Below are 22,469 nucleotides of genomic sequence, written 5' to 3' on the forward strand. Positions count from 1 at the left end.
TATTTCAAAAATGGGAAAACAACACACTCATAACTCTGATGCAGTTTGCAGAAACATTGATCCTTCATTTGTTATGAGTGTGCTGCTTTCTCATATCTTTTTATGTCTATTTGCGAGTCAGCACCTCACAAGAACAGGTACGCAAGAGTTGTTCAGTTTCACATAAAGCGCATCATAGCACAGAGACAGCACTGGTGAAAGTCACAAACGACCTCCTAACTGCATCGGACAAGAGATTTCTCTCCCTACTTGTCCTGTTAGATCTCAGTACTGCATTCGACACAATTGACCATCAAATCCTATTGCAGAGACTAGAACATTTAATTGGCATTAAAGGATATGCATTAAACTGGTTTAAGTCCTATTTATCAGACCGATTTCAGTTTGTACACGTTAATGATGAATCCTCCATGAAGGCAAAAGTTAGACACGGAGTTCCACAAGGTTCTGTGCTTGGACCAACACTATTGACCTTGTGTATGCTTCCTTTAGGTAATATTATTAGGAAACACTTCATAAAGTTTCATTGTTATGCAGATGATACCCAATTATATTTATCAATGAAGCCCGATGAAACCAATCAGTTAAACAAACTCCAACCATGCCTTAAGGACATAAAGACCGGGATGACCTGCAATTTTCTACTACTAAAGTCAGATAAAACTGAAGTTATTGTGCTTGGCCCTAAACGCCTTAGAAACACATTATCTAATGATATAGCCACTCTGGATGGCATTACCCTGGCCTCCAGCACCACCGTAAGGAATCTGGGCATTATCTTTGATCAGGATATGTCCTTTAACTCCCACATAAATCAAATTTCAATTTCAATTTCATATTTCTCCCATTTTAGCTTTGCTACATTGGCTTCCAATAAAATCTAGAATAGAATTTAAAATCTTTCTCCTAACTTACAAAGCCCTTAATGGTCAGGCACCATCATATCTTGAAGAGCTCATAGTACCGTATTATCCCACTAGAACACTGCGCTCCCAGAATGCAGGCTTACTGGTGGTTCCTACAGTCTTTAAAAGTAGAATGGGAGGCAGAGCCTTCAGCTATCAGGCTCCTCTTCTGTGGAACTATCTTCCAGATTCAGTCCGGGGGGCAGACACCCTCTCTATGTTCAAGAGTAGGCTTAAAACTTTCCTTTTTGATAAAGCTTATAGTTAGGGCCGACCCGGCTCACCTTGGATCAGCCCTTAGTTATGCTGCCATAGGCCTAGACTGCCGGGGACTTCCAATGATGCACTGAGCTCCTCTCTCCATCTGTATGCATTCACCACATAGTTTAAAGTTCAAAGATAAAGATGTATGTTCTACTGGTATACTGAATTTCTTTTAAATTAGAGAGTTAGTCTGTTAGGAATTTGCACAATATATTAAAGGATAAAAAAGATTGTCCTGGTGAAATTAAAACAAGACTAAAAGAGTCTATACAGCCATGCTAACAGCTCTGTGAATCTGTTTTCAGGGACATTGAGCTAAATGATAATGTCAGCATGCTAACACGCTAATCTTTAGCAAATATAATGCTTACCACGTTCACCATCTAAGTTTAGTGTGTTAGTATGCTGATATTTGCTGATTAAGTACAGCTGAACCTGATGGGGATGTCATTTGTTTTGCAGGTATTTGGTCATGTGGTTAAGGGATCAACACAGTTACAATAAAATAATTCCCAAAGGAATTATGGTGCCTGTCTGAAATTAGGATTCCTGTTGGCCTCCCTGTTTATTATAACCTGATCTGAAAGTTGTTTACTGAAGTGGTGAAAGTTTCATCTGAGTAACAGTTTTTACTTTTTCTTTTTCAACAGGGTGGAGACGCCCTGTTGAACAGAAAACATTAAATTCTTCCTCTGAAATATACAAAATAGGTTGAAACTCTTTCATTTCATTACATTTTATTTTATACCATTGTCAGTTATATTTCATATTATTATCACCACATTCATTTCAAAAGTGTTGAAGAATCATGAAATAAGCTGCCACAAAATATCAACTTTAAAACAAAGGCAGATGGATGAGGAGGAGGAGGAGGTTTGATGGTAACAACAACAAAACAAAAACACAAAAACAAGCAAAAAACTTACAAAACACAAATTCACATTAATACAACTTTTCTATTGATACAATATTTTTATGCAGTGCACATGTTTTTCTTGTGGCCTCTTTTTTTCTCATAAAATATAAAAATGTATATTTTTAAATAAAAAACGTAAACTTGGTTTCAGTCATAAATTCAGTCATAAAGTATATTTTCCTTGTATGAAAAACTATATTCTTTAAGACAGAAAATGTAACATGCCACAATTAACTGTCTTGTTAAATACTGATACAACAGTCATCATAGTAAGAAAGTAAATAAGTGCCTTTCAAAACAAGAGTTATAAGGTGCTGTACAATAAAAAACATTAAAGAAAATAAAAAAGAATTTTAGAAAAAGAAAAAAACAGCAAAGAAACAATATGAAGACATCTAAACTCATAACTAGCATTTTACTGTTAGCTAGTCAATGTTGAACTAATTTGAATTACTTTATAAACTGTTATTTTTTTAATCTACAACTATCCATCATAACTTAAAAGCTGCTCATATTTTTATAGGTAAAATCTTGATTTGCAAAGCAACCAGTAACTATAGCTGTCAAACAACTATGGTGAAGTAAAAAGTACAATATTTTTAGAGAAAAATAAAGAAGCTTTTGCTGCTGAACATGTTACTCCATGTCTGTTCACTGTTTCCTTATTAAATCTATCAGACACAACACAATCTAAATCAGTTAGGAAAAGCCAAGATGCTCAGTTACATCTGTGGCCGTGGTGCTGATAGTGCTGTGTCTTTGTTATCTGTTTTTATGGTTTAGCCTCCTCAGTATATCTACTGTTATTAACTTGTGTGTTTCAGGATAATATTAGAATCCAAAAAAACAAAGACATAAGTAAAAGCAGTATAGATGAGTTGTAGAGGAACTGTTGCTGTTTAAAACTGAACTGTTTAACACTGCTGCACTGACTGTTTCACAGAAAACAGTGGACTCTTACAGGAAACACAAAGTGAAAGTAAAAGCTTCGGGGAAGTTTTAGGCTTTACAATAAATCTTTGAGTGTGTTACAGGAGTCAGTGCTAATCCCTCACACAGAACCCACTGGACTGTTTGACTCAGTATGCTGACATGGGAGTACAAGAAGCCAAAATCTTATATCTCACAATCTCACAAATCCACTGTTTTTACATGTTGAAGCCAATTTAAATTGGATTTCAGAGGAATATTGATGAGAAATAATTATGTGTAAAAGAAGAAAGAAGAAGACAAAAGTAAATACTTTGGTCTAAAACTTATCATAAGTTTTTAGCCATATATGTGGTTCATATACGCTGTGATGTTGTTCTTTATAGTGTACATGTTGCAGTAGGAAATGTTCGGTTTGAATTAGCACTAAATGAATACAGCTCTGTCCGTCCGACAGTCTGCAGCAGACTGAGGTTGTTGAGTTTTGAGTCCTGGAAGCATTTACTGCCTAGTGTCTGCTGTGCTTAGGGGTAAATCAACTATAAATCTCTTTCTGCTACTGCACCCTACAAAATGTTTGTCAAATAGAGATGATAAGAGGTGAACATCACTTGAGTATGAGGTTTCAGTGGGTGGAACAGGAAGTTGTTGGCAGGAAATGGAACAATCGTGGTGGTCATGTTGGCCTCTGACAAGTAAAAGTACAGTCTTATTTGTGCACTTTGCTCAATATGATAAAAGCTGGTATATGTGGTTCTAACATATTAATATGTTCACTCTCCATTATTTAAAAGCAGTAGACACAGAACATAGACACCCATAAATACTGGAGAAAAGAAATATATCTCAGTGGAGGTTTAAAATGTCATGTTTTATTTATAATGCAGAAAACTTCAAACGCTACTAAAAAGGTGTCATTGTTGGAATAGAAGGAACAAGACAAAGTAAGAGAGAGCTGCATTTGGCTTGAAGCCTCACTCTAAGTCATAGGAAGGTGGTCGGGGTGGATGATGATCACACAAAGTAGGACTCCGACACTGGAGACCAAGATTTGCATTCTGAGATCCAAGTGTGATGGAAACTGCCTTCCCATGATCAAACGAATGTGCCAGTGAGTGTGCAAAGATAACATTATGTCAATAAGAGACAGTTCTCTGAGAGTTAGCAAGAAGGCTAACTTGTGGTGTAGCATTTTAGTTTTCTGTGTGAGATGATTTAAGGCTGCCAGGTCGTTTTTATTTTGAGAAAAGGCGAAAGATGCTGAGACAGTATTATTTCCAACATAAATCATACTTGTATTATCACCAAAGCGTCAAGGTCACTCATGAACTCAGCAATAATGACCAAATGGTTGAATATGATTGAAAAAAACAAGGTGGAGTCTAAAAAATAAGCTACACAATATGAGGGGTTATGAAGTGTATATAATATCATGTTTTATGATTTTGCATTAGGTTTTTTATCCCAGGATAAAGGCCTCGTTTTGCTTTGTATTGCTCTTTATGCACAGTAAACCTTTTCACACTGAACTCTACCAGCTTCAAGTGTATTTTTTTTTAGTCTTTCTCTTATAAGTTTTGAGTTTAATGCTAAGTTGTGAGTGACTTGAAGATTTATTGGCCCATTTGAAGATTTTTCCACCACACAAGTGTGGTTAAAGGTTTAGGCTACAGAGACACTTTGGTTTACATCAGTGAAAAATTGTGGTTTTGGTGAAATGTTAATAAAGTAAACATATTGCGTCTCGTGACTAAGTTTTTTGGTAGTGCCGTGGCTCTGGTGATGTCAGACCAGACTGAAATATCTCAACAACTATTGGAAACATTGATATGAAATTTTGTTCAGACTTTCGTTGTGTCTAGACGATGAATCCCACTGCTTTTGGTGCTACCCTGTCATTTCCTCCAGTGCCAGCATGAATTTCACATGAAAGGTTTTGAGTGAAATGTCTCGTCAGCTATTGGATGGATTGCCATGGAATTTGGTGCACACAATCATGTGACCTACAGGATGAATTGTCACAACTTGGATGATCCCTTAAAGTGTAAGGCTGATGTTATTCTTAATTATTTTCAACAAATCCCATAAATAGACCAAAACCAACAATGCTGTGGTAGCAGTGAGTAATAACAGTAGCAGGACGATGTGTCTGGGATTGACTCAAATAAACTACAGTGCCCATATTTGTGGTGATGAAGGAACACGCTGTGACTCACTGATGTGTTTTTAATAGTCTTTGGACAACAATGCAGTTCTGTGGTATAGAGATCATGGAGCCGTAGGCATAGCACTTAGTAGAATTGATTGATTATTGATTTGGTCTTTTCATGGGATTTTTTGAGTATAGGAAAAACGTAGAGTAGGATGAACTTTATCCTTGAACTTTTCCTCTAAGTACAGTCAGACAGAATCACTAGCAGGGATGTTGACTCTTTGTCTTGTTCAGTATTGAACCTATAGACCAGGATCCTTATAATGTTGATAAAAACATGACTCAAATGAACTGAAAACCTGTTAAAACATGACTTTAGATGTGTCTAAGATGTCATGTTAATATCACATCTTACATGTATCATTTTTTGCATAATTTATCTGCATTTTACATCATTACATTTTTTAAGATTCAAATATTATGCTTTAATATAATTTGCAGCAGGGCCATTCAACACCTTGTAGACAAATAGGAGGAATTTAAAGTCTATTCTAGCATTTAATGGAAGCCAATGCAAGGATTTAAGAACAGGTGTGATGTGTGCACTTTTCTTAGTCCTGGTTAAAATACGTACAGCAGCATTCTGTATAAGCTGCAGGAGAACTGTCTCTGTCTGTCTGATCAATCAGGAAGCTGAAGATGCCCAATTTAATGTATCCCTCCCCGTCTGTGGTTTGGACAGTGCATAGCTTTATTTACACCCACAATATGATGATGATGATGATGATGATGATGATGATGATGATGATGATGATGAATTTGAGGGGTAGAAGTGTGTATCTTAATGTTTTTCCTACATATCTTTTTCCATAAAGACATGTTAGCACATAAATGACACCCTTTGTTTAGCATGAAATTTTAGTTATAGTATCTAAGGCTCAGAGAAGGAACTGGTCACAAAATGTAATTCTCTAGGATTTACTCTGAGCCAGCAGACTAAAAACCCTGTTATCTGTCTTAAAGCAACAGCCATATGTTTCCCTGTTGAGCTGCGGCGGAAGTGTGGTAACAAAAACAGGAACTTTGGCACTAAAAAGATTGTAACGTTGAAAGATATCTACTTGATTTGACTCATTTGGATGACTAAGGCTTCATATTAGCTTTAGATAAAAGGGAATTTAAATGCATCCATCACTTACATTGAAACATTATGAAGGGATCTTCTAATGGCCAGTATGAACAGGAGGAATGAGTACAGCAAGAAAAACATATTTCAATGTTCATTTGACACCTGACTTGTTTTAAGGCAGACTTGAAAAACTGTGAACACGTCCTTCAGCCCTTACATACTGTTCAGGTCACATTTGACCCATTTTTCATTTGAGAGCAGTAAAAACACCCTTTTATTTTAGCCTGAAATGTTGTGAGTTTTCCTAAAGTGACCCAGAAACCTTTTTATCTTTGTGCATCTGATGCACATTTTTTTTACTGAACATTTATACAAAAATTCAAAATCAACATTAAATAACGCTGTTGCATTCATACAATAACATTCATTAAAAACATGACAGTTGATATGTTCTCCCGTTTTAGGTAACGAAGAACCAGAATGTTGTGTGATTGTAAATGTTTTTTCTCCATAAACACATAAAGAATGCTGCTCTCTAAAAGCTTCATTAAGGACTGATCAGCCATTTATTGGTGACTGATATGTGTGAAAGAATAATAGATTTGTGGTTCAGACGTTTGGTATAGAGACTAATTATGAGGGGATTCTGTGCAGGGTCAGAATATGAACAATATGTAAGAGTTAAAAAATGTGAACCAGTGGTTTAAATAGAGATGCAGGGGTTAGTCTTCATATTTTTTCCATCTTTACAAAAGCATAATTCTCACCTTGATATGTCTTGTCCAACTATGTTTTTTTAATTCTTCCCTTGTTGTTTGAAAAACTGTTATTGACTCTTCCTCTCTCCTCCTCTTCAGCCTCCCGAGCACACAGGAGCTGGACTTTATTCCATATTTGTACATCTTCTTTTGATGAAATGAGACGAAGAAGAAGTCAACTCAACAAAATGGTCTTGACAACCAAAAGTGTTGCTAGAACAAACAAGTTTAGCTGCTGTCTTATCAGCAAATTTAGCTCCTGGAGCAGATTTTCACAAAAAGAAAAAAAAAGCACATGTGCTCCGCGAGTCACAATCTTTATTTATAGGGAATTTTTTAAAACAAACATTGCAAAGTGCCTCACAGGGCATTCAAAGTTATTTGTTATTTTATATTTAAAAAAAAAAAATTATATAGCACCTGTCAGGTTACAAAGTGTGTTACAAAGATATAAAATGCCAGATTAACATACTATAAAGTAGTTAAACAAGACTTTCAAAATGTGTTTGCAACACAGAATAAAAATATAAAACAAAAAATAATTCAAGAAAATGCAGTTCTTAAATAATGTGTTTTTTTTATAATAACAATGAACTTTATTCATATTCATTTTCTTAACAAAGTTGCAACATGCTTTCATGTTTTGTACAAGCAATTTTGTCAGTAGTGAAAGTATTTTAGATAAATAAAAGATATTTTACTTAAATAAAAGTAGCAATACCACCGTGTAGAAGTACTTTGTCACAAGTAAAAATCCTGCATTCAAAATGTTACATTAAATAAAAGAACAAGTGTATTAATCACACTGCATTGTTAAAGATCCCATCCAGATATGTTTTAGAACATACAAAAATCCTCTGCTTGGAATAACAATTTGTGTCTGACACGTTTTTTTCCACAAAAAAATGTTCAGTTACCACATGAAAATAAATAACATCTCCTCCTTCTCACTCAATGAAAAATCAAGAATCAATGAATATGCAAATATATTTCATTTCACAAGTAACTGCTGGACACAAGATGTCTCCTACTTCACTGTAAAGTCCACTCTCAGTGTTTGTGTACTGGAGGCTTCAAGTTTTCACATCACACTTGTATAAATGAAATATTGGACCAGGACTGGCTTCCAAACTAGTCGTGGTATCACAAATCCTGCACATAGGCCCGCTCCTTATAATCAGACTTTCAATGAGCACACAGAAACTTTCCTCTTTCAGCAGATGAATGTCAAAACATTCTTCTAGTGTCAAACTCTGGAAATACATCATTCTGCACAGTGAAGCTCAAACATGCAAGTGTAGGAACAAGAAGAAAAACATTTTTGAGTGGAGGGGGCCTTTAAAGTTACTAAGTCCTTAAAATTAGGTGACCTTTGTTGTCATGGCTACAATAATAACCATGGGGTTAAGGTTAGGGGAAGATTGTAGTCACGTTGTTTTAAATACTGTCCCAACTTGTGGTTAGAAACGGGAAATGAAACGTGTTCCACTGTTGGGTTAATACCTCTCACCATCCCTCTTCCTTCCAATGAGAGAAATTTGTTGATATATGTTGACATCATTTGAACTTCATCACTGCTCCGGGTCAAAACTACTTCGGCCACTAGATGGCATCTTTTACTCAAAAATATTGTTTTTGGGCAACTGACATTATGACCTATTGTGTTGTTTTTCTTAGGAGGACGGACTCTAATCCAACCAACAGCTTTTCTACTTGATTTGCACAATTATATATTCTATATTACAGTATATTACTGTTATTGTACAGTGTAAATTCAATACAAAATACAGTTACAGCAATAACCTTTGTCTCTGTTCTCAGTTTTGTTTTTATTTTACTCTATATTATATTTTTATATGGTATTTAAACCTGCAGTGTGGAGCTTTTGTCTCCTCCTTCTTGCAGTGAGAGTAAATACTTAAATACTCATGTTAGTGCAAGGCTAAACTGGGAGTGAGCCAACTCAGCCAGTGGAAGTCTCTGGTGCACATGCTCTATGAGCCCAGTATTTGTATTTGTATCTATATTTGTTGAGGCAGCAAAATTATTTATTTTTGTATTTTTATTCAAATAAAAGAGGAAATAGGTGTAAAAATCCTGTTTTTGATTTTATCACACTTTTAATTTTAGTGTTACAATAAGTGTTTATGAATAAACTACCTTACAACGGAGGTCCCCACATCGGGTCTCCAACTGGAGTCTCCCAGATCATAGATGACTGCGCTGACTACTGAACTAAAACAGAGTGTATCACAGACGCGCAGACAGACCTTTACTTATTTAGGCTATACACCCATAACACAGAGACAGCACAGTGTGTAACATGTAGAGAAGAACTTCAAAGGCGATTCTTGCTTTGTACGTGTCATTTATTGCCTATTTTCTACAACCTAACTTTGTGGAAAGAACAACAGGTTATGGAGAGTCCCTTGGGAGCACTTAGCGTGTGTCACTAGCTCAGCTTTATCTCTGGAGAGCACCGGGAGTGATGTCCAAATAATGAAATGTGGTCATCTAGCAGGTGGATGTGACTCCCCTCGTTGAGACCTGCCGATAAACGTAACAGCAGAGCAGAGGAGAGAGTCTGAGATAGCGATTTAACCGACTTGCATGCTGGTAATTAACTTTTTTTTTCTCACTCGAAAACAAGTAAATATTTGTACGAAATAAATGTTCATAAAAAACCCACTATATGTGCTTTGCCGAATAACGTATTAGTATTCAGGCACACCCTATTAACCACAGTTCTAAATCACTGCTTATGATGTATTAGACAAACGACATGTAATCATAGAATGCATTTGAATTTAATAAATGAATTTAAATTTAACGTGTTCATGATCATTTTCTGATTATTACTCCTTAAATTGTGTTTCAGCTAATCCAAGAAAAATAGCCAGTGCCTCATAATAAACCAGAACTATGTGGAAAAATAAGAATAAATAAACAAACACCTAAAAAGTAAATAATAATCTATTTCCATAGCTGTAGCCTATCTATCCTGGTGACCTCGTCACTGCTACAATAAACGGCAGGCTGTTTGTGTAAACAGAAAGGTGCAGAATTCTGGGAGAAGAGCAGGATGGATGTAGGCCGCACTATTCAACGATAGCTCATCTTTTCAAAGTCTTTGGTTGATTTTTACCTTCACCAGAGGAAAAGAACGTGTGCTTTTGTAGATTACAAAAAAGCATTTGATCTCGTAGACCAATCCTCTTCTGGTATTTTACTTTATGTGTGTTTCTTTTGTTTTTTCATGTGTAACTATATTCATATTCCTCCTTGATGGGTCATCGTGGAATGAAGTCCAAAGTTTAAAAAATAAAAAAAGAGGGAAAAAAGTCTTCTGTCTCTACACGGTACTACTCAGACTGGACGTCCACACTACATGTTGTTGACAGAGGTCATGTTCCAAGGCTTTGATTTTAGTTGTGTTGTGACAACATTAACGTCTACATCTACTGTACTTATTTATTTTTCTTATTTCTGGAACAACCAAGAAGTTCCAGTTTCACTTTGGCCCCATTAATGGATATAATTTTTCTTTTGTACCTCACAGTTCAGGAGTGATGAGCAAAACTATAAAGTAATTTATACATGGCCACATGGTGACCATAAATACGTCACTTCTTCCTTGGCTTGCGTCCTAGAACAAACATCTTTTGATAGTTTTAAATGCAAGGCAATAGTTAAAAAAACATAAATGATGTGCATATGCGTGTGTGTGTGTGTATGTAAAGAAATACTTTTTCATATAAAGCAGTGTATCAATCTCAGGATGAAGAGTAGGGACACTGAACAGGAGTGAAGGAAACATTTTTTTAATACCAAGCCACGGTCCCATGAAATGCATGTGCATATCCATGTTTGGAACAAACATTTTGCCACTTTTATACTCCCTACAGCGAGTTTGTGAGGAGAAGAAAGCTGCACTTTTAAAAACATTTTAGATTAAATCAGTTTATTATTTCCTGCTCTTCAGCCATTAAAAATGAATTGGACTGTTTCAGGGTATCCAAATCTAGTTCAGTGTAAGTTCCTGAAAAAGCATTGACTGTGACCTTTGAACTCTTGATTGAACAGTGAAACATGTCAGGATTTCCATCTTTTTATTGGGTTTAGTCTTAATATGACACTTTTATTTTTAGTTCAGTTGGTACAGAATCACATCTTTGTTCTTGAGTGGCATAAATCATAAACATACATTCATGAAATAAATGCTTTGATGACAAACAAAATTAAAACTAAATCAAAGACAAGTTATAATACAAACCAGTAAACCAGAGTGACCACAGAGAAGAAATGAATAGATTCTGATGGAAATATTAATTCTACACCCACTAAGTGGCGCCACATCAAAAGTAATCATCCATCAGAGGAGGGTGAGAACGTTTTCTATTCATGGATATCTCTGCAGAACAAAACACAACAAGTACGGTGGTTAAATGAGAATATAAATGTAAAGACACACTTAAATGACAGCATTTAATACTGTCAAATGATAACCTACACTAAATATCTCTTAAGGCCATTTTCAAAACTATATGTGAAGAGAGAAAGAAGACGTAAAACCATGATATGATGAGTGACTAAGCCTTACTAATCTACAGTAGAGCTCTACCTCAACAAATACAATAAGCTTAATCATTCATATAGATAAATGAGTGTGTAGGGGCTTCAGGGGTTTTTCTTTAGATTGCCTGAATATGGGACCACTCCAAATTAGAATAAGCTCTTAAAAAACTCTCCAACATTGCGGACAATTTTACCCAGATTATACAGTAGATTAGACCTCTCAGCTTCCTGTCTGGACTCAGCTTCATGCTTTTGCTGCAACCTTTCTCTTTCCTCTTTGTTTTCTCTTTCAAGCTTTTCCTGTAATTCCTTTATCTTCTTCAACTCCCTTTCTTTCTCTTCTTTTTCTCTCTTTTTCTCTGCCTCCATCTCCTCCCTATCCCTCTTCCTCTCCTCCTCAAGCTTCTCCTTCTCCCTCTTCCTCTCCTCCTCTCTCTGTTTACTCTCCCTCTGCTTCTGCTCTTCCATCTCCTCCTTAACCCTCTTCATCTCCTCCTTCTCCCTCTTCCTCTCCTCCCTCTCCCTTTTCCTCTCTGCCTCAGTCACCTCCTTCTCCCTCTTCCTCTCCTCCTCAAGCTCCTCCTTCTCCCTCTTCCTCTGCTCTTCCATCTCCTCCTTCTCTCTCTTCTTCTCCTCCTCAAGCTCCTTCTTCTCCCTCTTCCTCTCCTCCTCAAGCTCCTCCTTCTCCCTCTTCTTCTGTTCTTCCATCTCCTCCTTCTCCCTCTTCCTCTCCTCCTCAAGCTCCTCCTTCTCCCTCTTCCTGTCTTCCTCAATCTCCTCCTTCTCCCTCATCCTCTGCTCTTTCATCTCCTCCTTCTCCCTCTTCCTCTGCTCTTCCATCTCCTCCTTCTCCCTCTTCCTCTCCTCCTCTCTCTGTTTACTCTCCCTCTTCCTCTGCTCTTCCATCTCCTCCTTCTCTCTCTTCCTCTCCTCCTCTCTCTGTTTACTCTCCCTCTTCCTCTGCTCTTCCATCTCCTCCCTCTCTCTCTTCCTCTCCTCCTCTCTCTGTTTACTCTCCCTCTTCCTCTGCTCTTCCATCTCCTCCCTCTCTCTCTTCCTCTCCTCCTCTCTCTGTTTCCTCTCCCTCTCTCTCTCAGCCTCAAATAAGGCAAGCAATTTCTTCATCTCTTTTTCAAGTTTTTCCTGTTGTTTTTTCTCCAGTTCCTCTTGTTCTCTGCGTATTTGTTCTTCTTTCTCTTTGAGGATGCGTTGTTTCTCTGCCTCGACTGCCCTCTCGGCCTCTTGGAACATCTCGTTGGTGTAGTGGCTTCCTCCGTTCTTCTGGACTATATCTCTGATCTTCTTGAGCAGCTCGATGACCTGAGCATCATCCTTCACCTTGTTTTTGAAGACATGGTACTGGCCGTTACATCTGGCTACGAGTTCCTGCAGGTCTGGACTTTCATCCAAGAACTTTTCAATAGTATCGTCAAGGTCATCACCACGAGTGAAGAGCACCATGCTGTATTTGTCTGCAGCTTGGCCAAAGATTTCTTGAATCCTCTGCACTGTATTAATTTCCTCCTCTGTGAATCTTCCTATCCCAATGACCATCAGGAAGACATGGGGTCCAGGAGCAGCATAAGAGATGCACTGGCTTATGTCTTTAGTTGTTTTATCCTTGCTGTGTCTGGTGTCACACAGGCCGGGGGTGTCGATAACAGCAACCTGTTGTCCGTGCACCACAGCAGTGACCTTAGAACAGTATTCAGTCATAGACTGAGCACTGCATTTTGATTCAAAGCACTTTTTTCCCAGGATGGTGTTTCCAGTGGCACTCTTTCCAATTCCAGTCTTTCCCACCATCACTATCCTCATTACCTCATTATTGTGTACTGTATGGGAGAATAAATAACATTACATGAGAATGGTATTCTAGGTATTCCAAAGCTTTCGTAAACTGCATCAACATCAGGTTTTTTACAGCTTTCAGCCCGTGAATAAGAATGTATTATTTCACACATTGTTGGCAAAATATTCCTTCAATTCTCTGTTTCTCAATTCAAAAGTAATGGGTACTTTTCCCAGGAGCAGTAACTGAATGCATATTGTTGTGCACAGTACCTTACACTCTTAAAAAGGAAGTGCACAAATTCATAATGATCTATCTTAGGTGCAGTGGGTGAAGTTAGTTCATATAAATACTTTATAATTCTATTCTTATACACTATGAATCTTAAGTTATTTGTCACTTTGCAGGTACATTTTGTGTTTTTTTAAAATCATGGTTGTCAATTTTGTGTAATTTTGGAGAGGTGTAATGTATCTACACAAAGAATATAGTGTAGTAGTGAGTTATTGTAGTATTTCCTAGGTTTGATTGTGTAAAACATAAAGCAAAGTTACACATGCTGTCAGTCTCCATCAAGAAATAACGTCTCTAATAAAACTCAAAATTAGTTTCCTTATCAAATTTCGTCATGTATTAGATATGATTCTACTATTAAATGGCACCCAGGCAGAAAACTGATGTTACAAAATATGTTTTTAACCTCTTAAGCCCTAGGCCTCTGGCTCAAACCCCTGCTTGTAAATGGCATACTCATAATGAATACAGTATATCCCTGCAACTACAAGGTTTATATGAACACTTTCTATATCATAATAAAGGTAACACTTATGAGATTTCTGCAGAGGTGTAATCATCAGTATAGATGTTACTGGGTCAGAGTAAATGAAGATGGAACATGGCATAAATGAAAGATTTCATTTGAGCCTAAAAAAAACTTAACAGTATTATTATATAAATATCCCCTTTGAAATTATGCAGTTGCAGCCCAAAACCTCTAGCAAACCATAAAATGAGATCTGAACATTACTTGTCCCAAAAATTATTCTAACAAAGTGAAGCAGTGCAAAGTTAGAGAAGTTTTAGTGGAGAAAAAATTCTGAATTAGCTATTTGTAATTACATCAAATGTTATGTAATCCTAATGTAATCTGAGTAACGATCTCAGCTAACCTGAGAAATAATATCTCTGGAAACCATTGGTCGATTTGGATGCTTCAGGCCTCTAATCAAAGCTCACAAACTCTGCTATCGATTGCTTTTGACTAAATCTGGGTCAGTACTACGATTTGCATGGAAGGCTTAGACCATGGCTGACTTCAATCTGTCCTCTTTAACGTGGAAGTGGATACAGAAAGGCTGTAATTGACTCAAAATGACCCAGAGACATTGGACCAGCCATTACTAGTGGTTATATGTGGTCAGATGCAACTTTTGATTACAAAAACAGCAAAGGTCAGATGCAATTTGTAGTTGTAAATGTAAAAACGGAAGTTTGTTTCTATTTTTCTTCTACATTTTTTTCAGTGAGTCATTGAGAGCACACTTATAATGTTCATATCCATATTTTATGTCATATTATTAGTTAGCACAACTATACTAGATACTAACTGCAACGTTTATAAACGTTTTACATGATCAGTAAAAAATGGTATTTGCCACCTTATGCTCTGCTTTACTTTAAAGATGCCCTGTGGAGTTTTCTTGTAAACATCCATATTTACTAACCGGTTACAGTATTGTAAGTTTCTGTTACATCAGCCAATACAGCAGAGAAAAAGTTAAGCTGAGAGCACAACTTCATTTTAAAGCACATCTTTTTTAACCTCACTCCAAAAGGCATAAACAGCATGACAATACCAAAAAATATTAACGTTTCCTCAGATTCCATAGAGCTCAAATGGCAGTCATATGACTGAAAAATGCCACACATCTATAAATTTTCCTAGTGACTAAGAAATTGATAGTTAGAATTATTTTAACTGCACTAACTAAAAGTACTCCAGAATTTTCAGTCTGATTATAATCAAGGAACTAGAGGTTAGGTCAGAAATACAAACTAATAAATGTCTTAATGTCTTTGCAGTTCTATCCAGTATAAGTCTACAGAGGTATTAGTGTATTGGAGCTACAATAGTACACTACATAAAATTAGATTCAGCAGTGATCACTGTTATACCACCATCAAATAATGGTAGTATGTAAAACATGGATACAGTAGTATTATGACTTACTTAAGTTGCTGGTCATATTTAGGTTCAAGTAGATGCTGCAGCTGAAGTGAAGATGCAGAGTTCAGATTGTATCTGCTGCAGCTGCTTATAAGTGTCGCTATGCACCAGACCACTCCCACAAGCTGCACTAGTGAAACTAAATCAAGTCAATGATTCACTCTGCATACAGTCATGATAATAGCTTAATATGTGTCAAACTGATCAGTAAAAGTAAAGGTCTTTCCAATGGCAATGTCTGTGTTTCCTACTGCCGGGTGACAAATTAAAGGAAAAACCGGTACAGGTCTGAATGCTTGACCCCTACAGTGAGGGGATCTGGTGGCTCTGTTATGCTTTGAGGGGCATTTTGCTGGCATGGTTTGGGTCCACATGTCCCCTTAAAGGGAAGGGTCACTGCAAATCAATACAAAGTTATTCTGACTGATCATCTTTATCCTATGATAAAACATTTCTATCCTGATGGGAGTGGTCTCTTCCAGGATGACAATGCCCCAACTCACAGGGCACGAGGGGTCACTGAATACTTTGATGAGTATGAAAATGATGTGAATCATATGCTATGGCCTTCACAGTCACCAGATGTCAACCCAATTTAACACTCTCCACCATCAAAACACCAAATGAGGGAATATCTTTTTGAAGAATGGTGTTCATCCCTCCAGAAAAGTTAAGAGACTTGAGTGTTGAAGCTGTTCTGGTGGCACATGGTGGCCCAACACCTTACTGAGACACTTAATGTTGGTTTTATCCTTTAATTTGTCATCCATCTGTATTTCATTGTGTTAATTTTAATCTTCTGAGCTTTCTTGTGTAAGTTCCCACTGCTGTTTTACTTTTAGTTTCTGTTTAAATACAGCCCTGAGGTAAAATAGTCTGCCTGTTCAGCACTGTCAGTTGACATCAGTTTGTGTAGAGCTTACCAGCATTAACGTTTGTCCTTTGTTACATGTATGTCTTCTGTAACCACTCCCCTTCATTTCCAGATACTCCATATATTAACTGTAAACCTCAAACCTTGCTCTCCCCCCGGCCACTTACAAGAAATGGCAGCACTTTTTCAAAACTGCAGACAATGACTATTTGAATAAATGAGTAAATAGAATAAAATATATAAATGCACCAGAAATTGAAAACAATTCAATCGCTTGCTAAAACTCAACTTGTTGTGAAATGTTTATTTTTTTTTTTTTTTCAATTTTCACTCTTCATGCATAATTTTTTTTTTGTTTTACCTCTTTCACACAATATAAGTTAGGCTGTAGTCTCCTGGTCGATTAGTTGGTCGATATGCTCTCGTCTGACTAAATTCTCATTGGTCGAATAATCTCCGTGTTACTTTCTTGAGGAGAGAAGCGCTACATCATTAGCCTTCCAGGATTAATCCATTATTCCCTGCGGCGGGAGGGACAGACTAACAAATTACCTGTTAAAACGTGGGTGTATTCAAAACCAACGTTGCTTGCAGCTTTAATTTTATTTTTTACTTTTATTTTAACCCAAACCATGATCTTTTCCTAATCCTCACCAAGTGGTCTTTGTGCCCAAACCTAACTAGACCTTCACCACGGCATTGTCACACCATAAAACATCATTATTCAACAGGTAGAAATGTTAATATGCTACGTTTGTAGAAATGTTGATATGATACATAATTAATGTGTTGAAACGTATATATTCAACGTTTCTGTGGTTTGCAGAAACATTCAATGCCAACGTTTTCTTCTGGCGACTGGGATGGTCAAAGTCCATCAAATGATAACATTTATGTTTAACACTGTTTATGGTCCCAATTAATAAATAAGTCAAGCCTCTCATTGGAAACACAGTGAAACACTTTATTAGGGCCCGAGCATGAAAGTGCCAGGGACCAATATTATTTCCCCACACCATTGCATTTTTGAGGGTCTTAGGATGTTCAAAAAAGCCATGTCAACCGACCTCCAGTAGTGATTCCATGGCTGCTGCTCCCTTTGAAGCCTGTGAGGTGCGAGGGTCTGTTCATGGCTGCTTGCAGCTTTAATTTTCTTTTAAAATTCATAAAATTCCTATGAAACATGTCAAAATCACAATTACTCCATAAACATTTAGGCTTTTTATAGTGTGCACTACACATGTGGTTTGTATAACACAAAGTTACTTTAACGCTCCACATACTTTGTTAGATGAAACACAAAATCAGGCGTTTTTGTTTCATCTGACAGCTTTTAGTTTCACATTCAGTCACTGAAGTTAGAAATTTACTAAAAGTTTATGAAAAAGGTAAACTGTCTCCTAGGACATCCTCAATATACAATTTTTATTTGAGGAAAATATTAACTGCTGCAGGACATTATTCCTCTAGATGGTGTTTGCCTACCTGACATCTTCAGGCCAACTGGTGCAATCTGAAAGAAAAAGGAAATGTAACCAGCAGATTAGGACTGATAATAAACCGTCTCGGTAATGGAAATATACTGTATAGATCTATTGCAAATTCTTTTTTTTAAATATCATTTGCATTATATAAGCAGGATAATTGTATTAATGAAATAAAAAACCTCCATCATCCACATCTATGAGTCAGATTTGCAACATTAAAGCAAAAGACAAAGACAAGATACAAGTAATATTTCACTATTCTGCACACCACACCCATTTCAAATTCTTTACATTGTCTGTTCTTTCCAGAACCGTTACACATCACTGTTAATATAGTGATGTTTTATGATGTGACAACACTATGGTCAAGGTCTGGTAAGGTTTAGGGAAAGATGATGGGTTGGGTTAAAATAATCAGTTTGTTAAACATTGAAAACTGGTTCTAGGGACGTGGAACATCATCTCACTGGTAGGGAAGGAGGGACCAACTAGATATAGTTGGGCTCACCTCTATGCACAGCACCAGCTCTGGTACCAAACTCCTGCTGCTGGGCAGGGGTGGGTATACTCACGAGTCCCCAGCTGAGCACCACAGTGTTGGCGTTCTCACCGCGGAATGAGAGGGTCACCTCCTTGCGGCTACTGGATGGGGTGTGGTCTGGTGAGTCCACAGTTCTGCTGGGGAACTTCAATGCTCACATGGGCAATAATGCCTAGGCCCAGAACCTTTGCCTCTTCTTGAGTCGGGCTAATTTCATAGCCGGTGTCTGCTGCCAGAGCGACTTTAGCCTGTGCCGGACCTTTAGAGGCTGAAGCTCTGACCAGCTCTGCTTTGGCAAACACTCTGGCACTGTCAGATGACCCAGAGGCTGCGAATCCTACATTGGACCCTTTCACCTCAGCTTTAACATCAGCAACCTCATTGTGAGCATAAGGCTGAAGGCTGACTGTTGAGCCTCAAAAAGTTCAATTACTTATATATTTTGCTGGAGAACTTTTACTGAGGTGGCATATATATGAAACTGTCCCCCAGCCAGTGTGTGTGTGTGAGTGTGAGTGTGTGTGAGTGCAAAGTAAAAACTGAAAGTATGAAACCAACTGTAAGAACAAAGACCAGAGTGTCACAGAAAAAGGTGGATTTCCTCACCACATAGTTTAACGTTCAAAGATGCAGATTTTCTACTGTTATACTGACTTTATTATAAACTAGAGACTTAGTTTGTCAGGAATTTGCACAAGTAACACATTACGCTAAATAATAAAAAAGATGGTTCTGGTGAGATTAAAACAAGACTAAAAGAGTCTACAGCCATGCTGCTCACGCACTCTGTGAGTCTGTACTCAGGGACATTGAGCTAAATGATAATGTCAGCATGTTGACATGCTAATCTTTAGCAATATAATGCTTACCAAGTTCACCATCTAAGTTTAGTGTTTTAGAATGCTAACATTTGCTAACAGCTGAGGCTGATGGGGATGTCATTTGTTTTGCAGGTATTTAGCCATACGGTTAAGGGATCAACAAAGTTACAATTCATTCTATGGGGGGCATCAATGTCTGAATGTCTAATTCCCAAAGAAATATGGTACCTGTTTCTGAAATTAGGATTCCTGTTGGCCTCCCTGTTTATTATAACCTGTTCTGAAAGTTGTTCACTGAAGAGGTCATTGAAGAGGTCAAGTAAAAACTTCTAATAACATTTTATTCTTCCTCTGAAATATACAAACCAGGTTGAGACTCTTTTATTTCATTACATGTTTTATTTTATACCATTGTCAGTTATATTTTATATTATTATCACCACATTCCTTTCAAAAGTGTTGAAAAATCATGAAACAATCTGCCCCATTGTGCCAACAAAAGGTTGACATGGTTTTTTTAGTTTGGTATGCCTTTGTCATATCTCAACTATGTATGTTTGTTTAAACACTTCAACATGACTTAAATGCAAGTAGAACAGGTGCCAAAAGTCCCACAGGGATGGTCGGTACCTGTCTGGGATCAGGATTCCTGTTGGCCTTCCTGTTTTTATAACTTGCTCTGAAAGTTGTTTCTTGAAGTGGAAAGTTTCGATTTGAGTCACACGTCTCCACCCTGTTGAACAGAGAGAAAAAGTTAAAACTGCTGATTACACTCTATTCTTCCTCTGAAATATACAAACTAGGTTGAGACACTTTTATTTCATTACATTTTTTATTTTATACCATTGTCAGTTATATTTCATATTATTATCACCACATTCCTTTCAAAAGTGTTGAAAACTCATGAAACAATTTGCCCAAAATATCAACTTTAAAACAAAAGCAGGTCAAGGAGGAGGAGGGAGTTTGATGGTAACAACAACAATGAAACAAAAATAAAAAAACAAGCAAAAAACTGAACAAAACACAAATTCATTTAATACAACTTTGCTATTGATAAAGTATTTTTTATGCAGTGCACATGTTTTTTCTTGTGGCCTCTGTTTTTTCTCATAAAATATTAAAATGTATATATTTAAATACAAAATGTAAACTTGGTTTCAGTCATAAATCAGTATATTTTCCTTGTATTTCCCACTGAACTGCTTGACTCAGTATGCAGACATGGGAGTACAATAAGCCAAAATCTTATATCTTACAATCTTACAAATCCACTGTTTTTACATGTTGAAGCCAATGAGTCTATTTAAATTGGATTTCAGAGGAATGTTGATGAGGAATAATTCCATGTAAAAGAAGAAAGAAGAAGACAAAAGTAAATACTTTGGTCTAATACGTATCATAAGTTTTTAGCCACACCAGGGATCCACCACTTTGATCCAGACTGAGATATCTCCTCAATCTGCAGGATGAATTTACAGGAAATGTTGTACAAAAATTCATATTTGGCAGACGATGAATCCAAATGACCTTGGTGATCCCCTGACTTTCTCTGTTGTGCCAACAAAAGGTTGACATGGTTTTTTTAGTTTGGTATGCCTTTGTCATATCTCAACTAACATTAGATGAATTGTCATGAAAAACAACATTCTCATCAGTCTCAACTGACTTCAAATAACAAAATGTCACATGCTTTTCATTCTTTTTCTTATCTACATAGAAAGATATTTTTCATTAAAACAAATACTCAACATTGCCCACACAACAAAGAAAAAAACTGTTGATCAGAAATAGCACATACATTACCTGTAACAACTAATCCAATGAGACTAAATATGAGGAAAAACGGACGAGCCCCCAATCCATGTTATGATCCGTCAGTTTTGCTTCATTGTCTGAGTTTTGTCCTCTTTTCTAGTTAATTGCAGTGAGGCCATACTGAGGGAGGCAGTTGTATATTTGTAATTAATAATCAGTTCTACACACAGACATAAGGGCTTGGTGGTGTGGTTCATATACGCTGTGATGTTGTTCTTTATAGTGTACATGTTGCAGTAGGAAATGTTCGGAGAGGTAAACATCACTTGAGTATGAGGTTTCAGTGGGTGGAACAGGAAGTTGTTGGCAGGAAATGGAGCAATCATGGTGGACATGTTGGCCTCTGACAAGTAAAAGTACAGTCTTTATTTGTGCACTTTGCTCAATATGATAAAAGCTGGTATATGTGGTTCTAACATATTAATATGTTCACTCTCCATTATTTAAAAGCAGTAGACACAGAACATAGACACACATAAATACTGGAGAAAAGAAATATATCTCAGTGGAGGTTTAAAATGTCATGTTTTATTTATAATGCAGAAAACTTCAAACGCTACTAAAAAGGTGTCATTGTTGGAATAGAAGGAACAAGACAAAGTAAGAGAGAGCTGCATTTGGAATGAAGCCTCACTCTACCAAAACTCAAATTGAAACCCAATCAGGAATTTGCACAAGTAACACATTACGTTAAATAATAATACCTCGCCTGGACGGGGGATGGAAGATGTCCCCTACTTCACTGTGAAGTCCATTCTCAGTGTTTGTGCACTGGGGGCTTTAAGTTTTCACATCACACATTTATAAGTTTCAATTTAAGCAGAACTTTTCTTTTCACCTACACTGTATGACAGTAATACACACATGTCTGTATGTTTGTTTAAACACTTCAACATGACTTAAATGCAAGTAGAACAGGTGCCAAAAGTCCCACAGACATGGTCAGCGCCTGTCTGGAATCAGGATTCCTGTTGGCCTTCCTGTTTTTATAACTTGCTCTGAAAGTTGTTTTCTGAAGTGGAAAGTTTCGATTTGAGTCACACGTCTTCACCCTGTTGAACACAGAGAAAAAGTTAAAACTGCTGATTACACTCTATTCTTCCTCTGAAATATACAAACTAGGTTGAGACACTTTTATTTCATTACATTTTTTATTTTATACCATTGTCAGTTATATTTTATATTATTATCACCACATTCCTTTCAAAAGTGTTGAAAACTCATGAAACAATCTGCCCAAAATATCAACTTTAAAACAAAGGCAGGTCAAGGAGGAGGAG

At 36.9% G+C, this 22,469-nt stretch overlaps 2 protein-coding genes across 2 annotated transcripts in view; both read right to left on the minus strand.

Annotated features, from left to right (window-relative positions):
• LOC137185400 (myb-like protein U) overlaps nt 1-22,469 on the minus strand; it is a 100,982-nt gene that overhangs the window by 31,379 nt on the left and 47,134 nt on the right. The window lies entirely within an intron of this gene.
• On the minus strand, nt 11,147-13,458 carry LOC137185072 (uncharacterized). The gene has a single exon (XM_067593303.1). The coding sequence runs from the start codon at nt 13,445-13,447 to the stop codon at nt 11,777-11,779; it is 1,671 nt and encodes a 556-aa protein (XP_067449404.1). The 5' UTR covers nt 13,448-13,458; the 3' UTR covers nt 11,147-11,776.

This window comes from Thunnus thynnus, chromosome 6 (assembly GCF_963924715.1).
Source record: "Thunnus thynnus chromosome 6, fThuThy2.1, whole genome shotgun sequence".
In the NCBI taxonomy this organism is placed as follows: domain Eukaryota; kingdom Metazoa; phylum Chordata; class Actinopteri; order Scombriformes; family Scombridae; genus Thunnus; species Thunnus thynnus.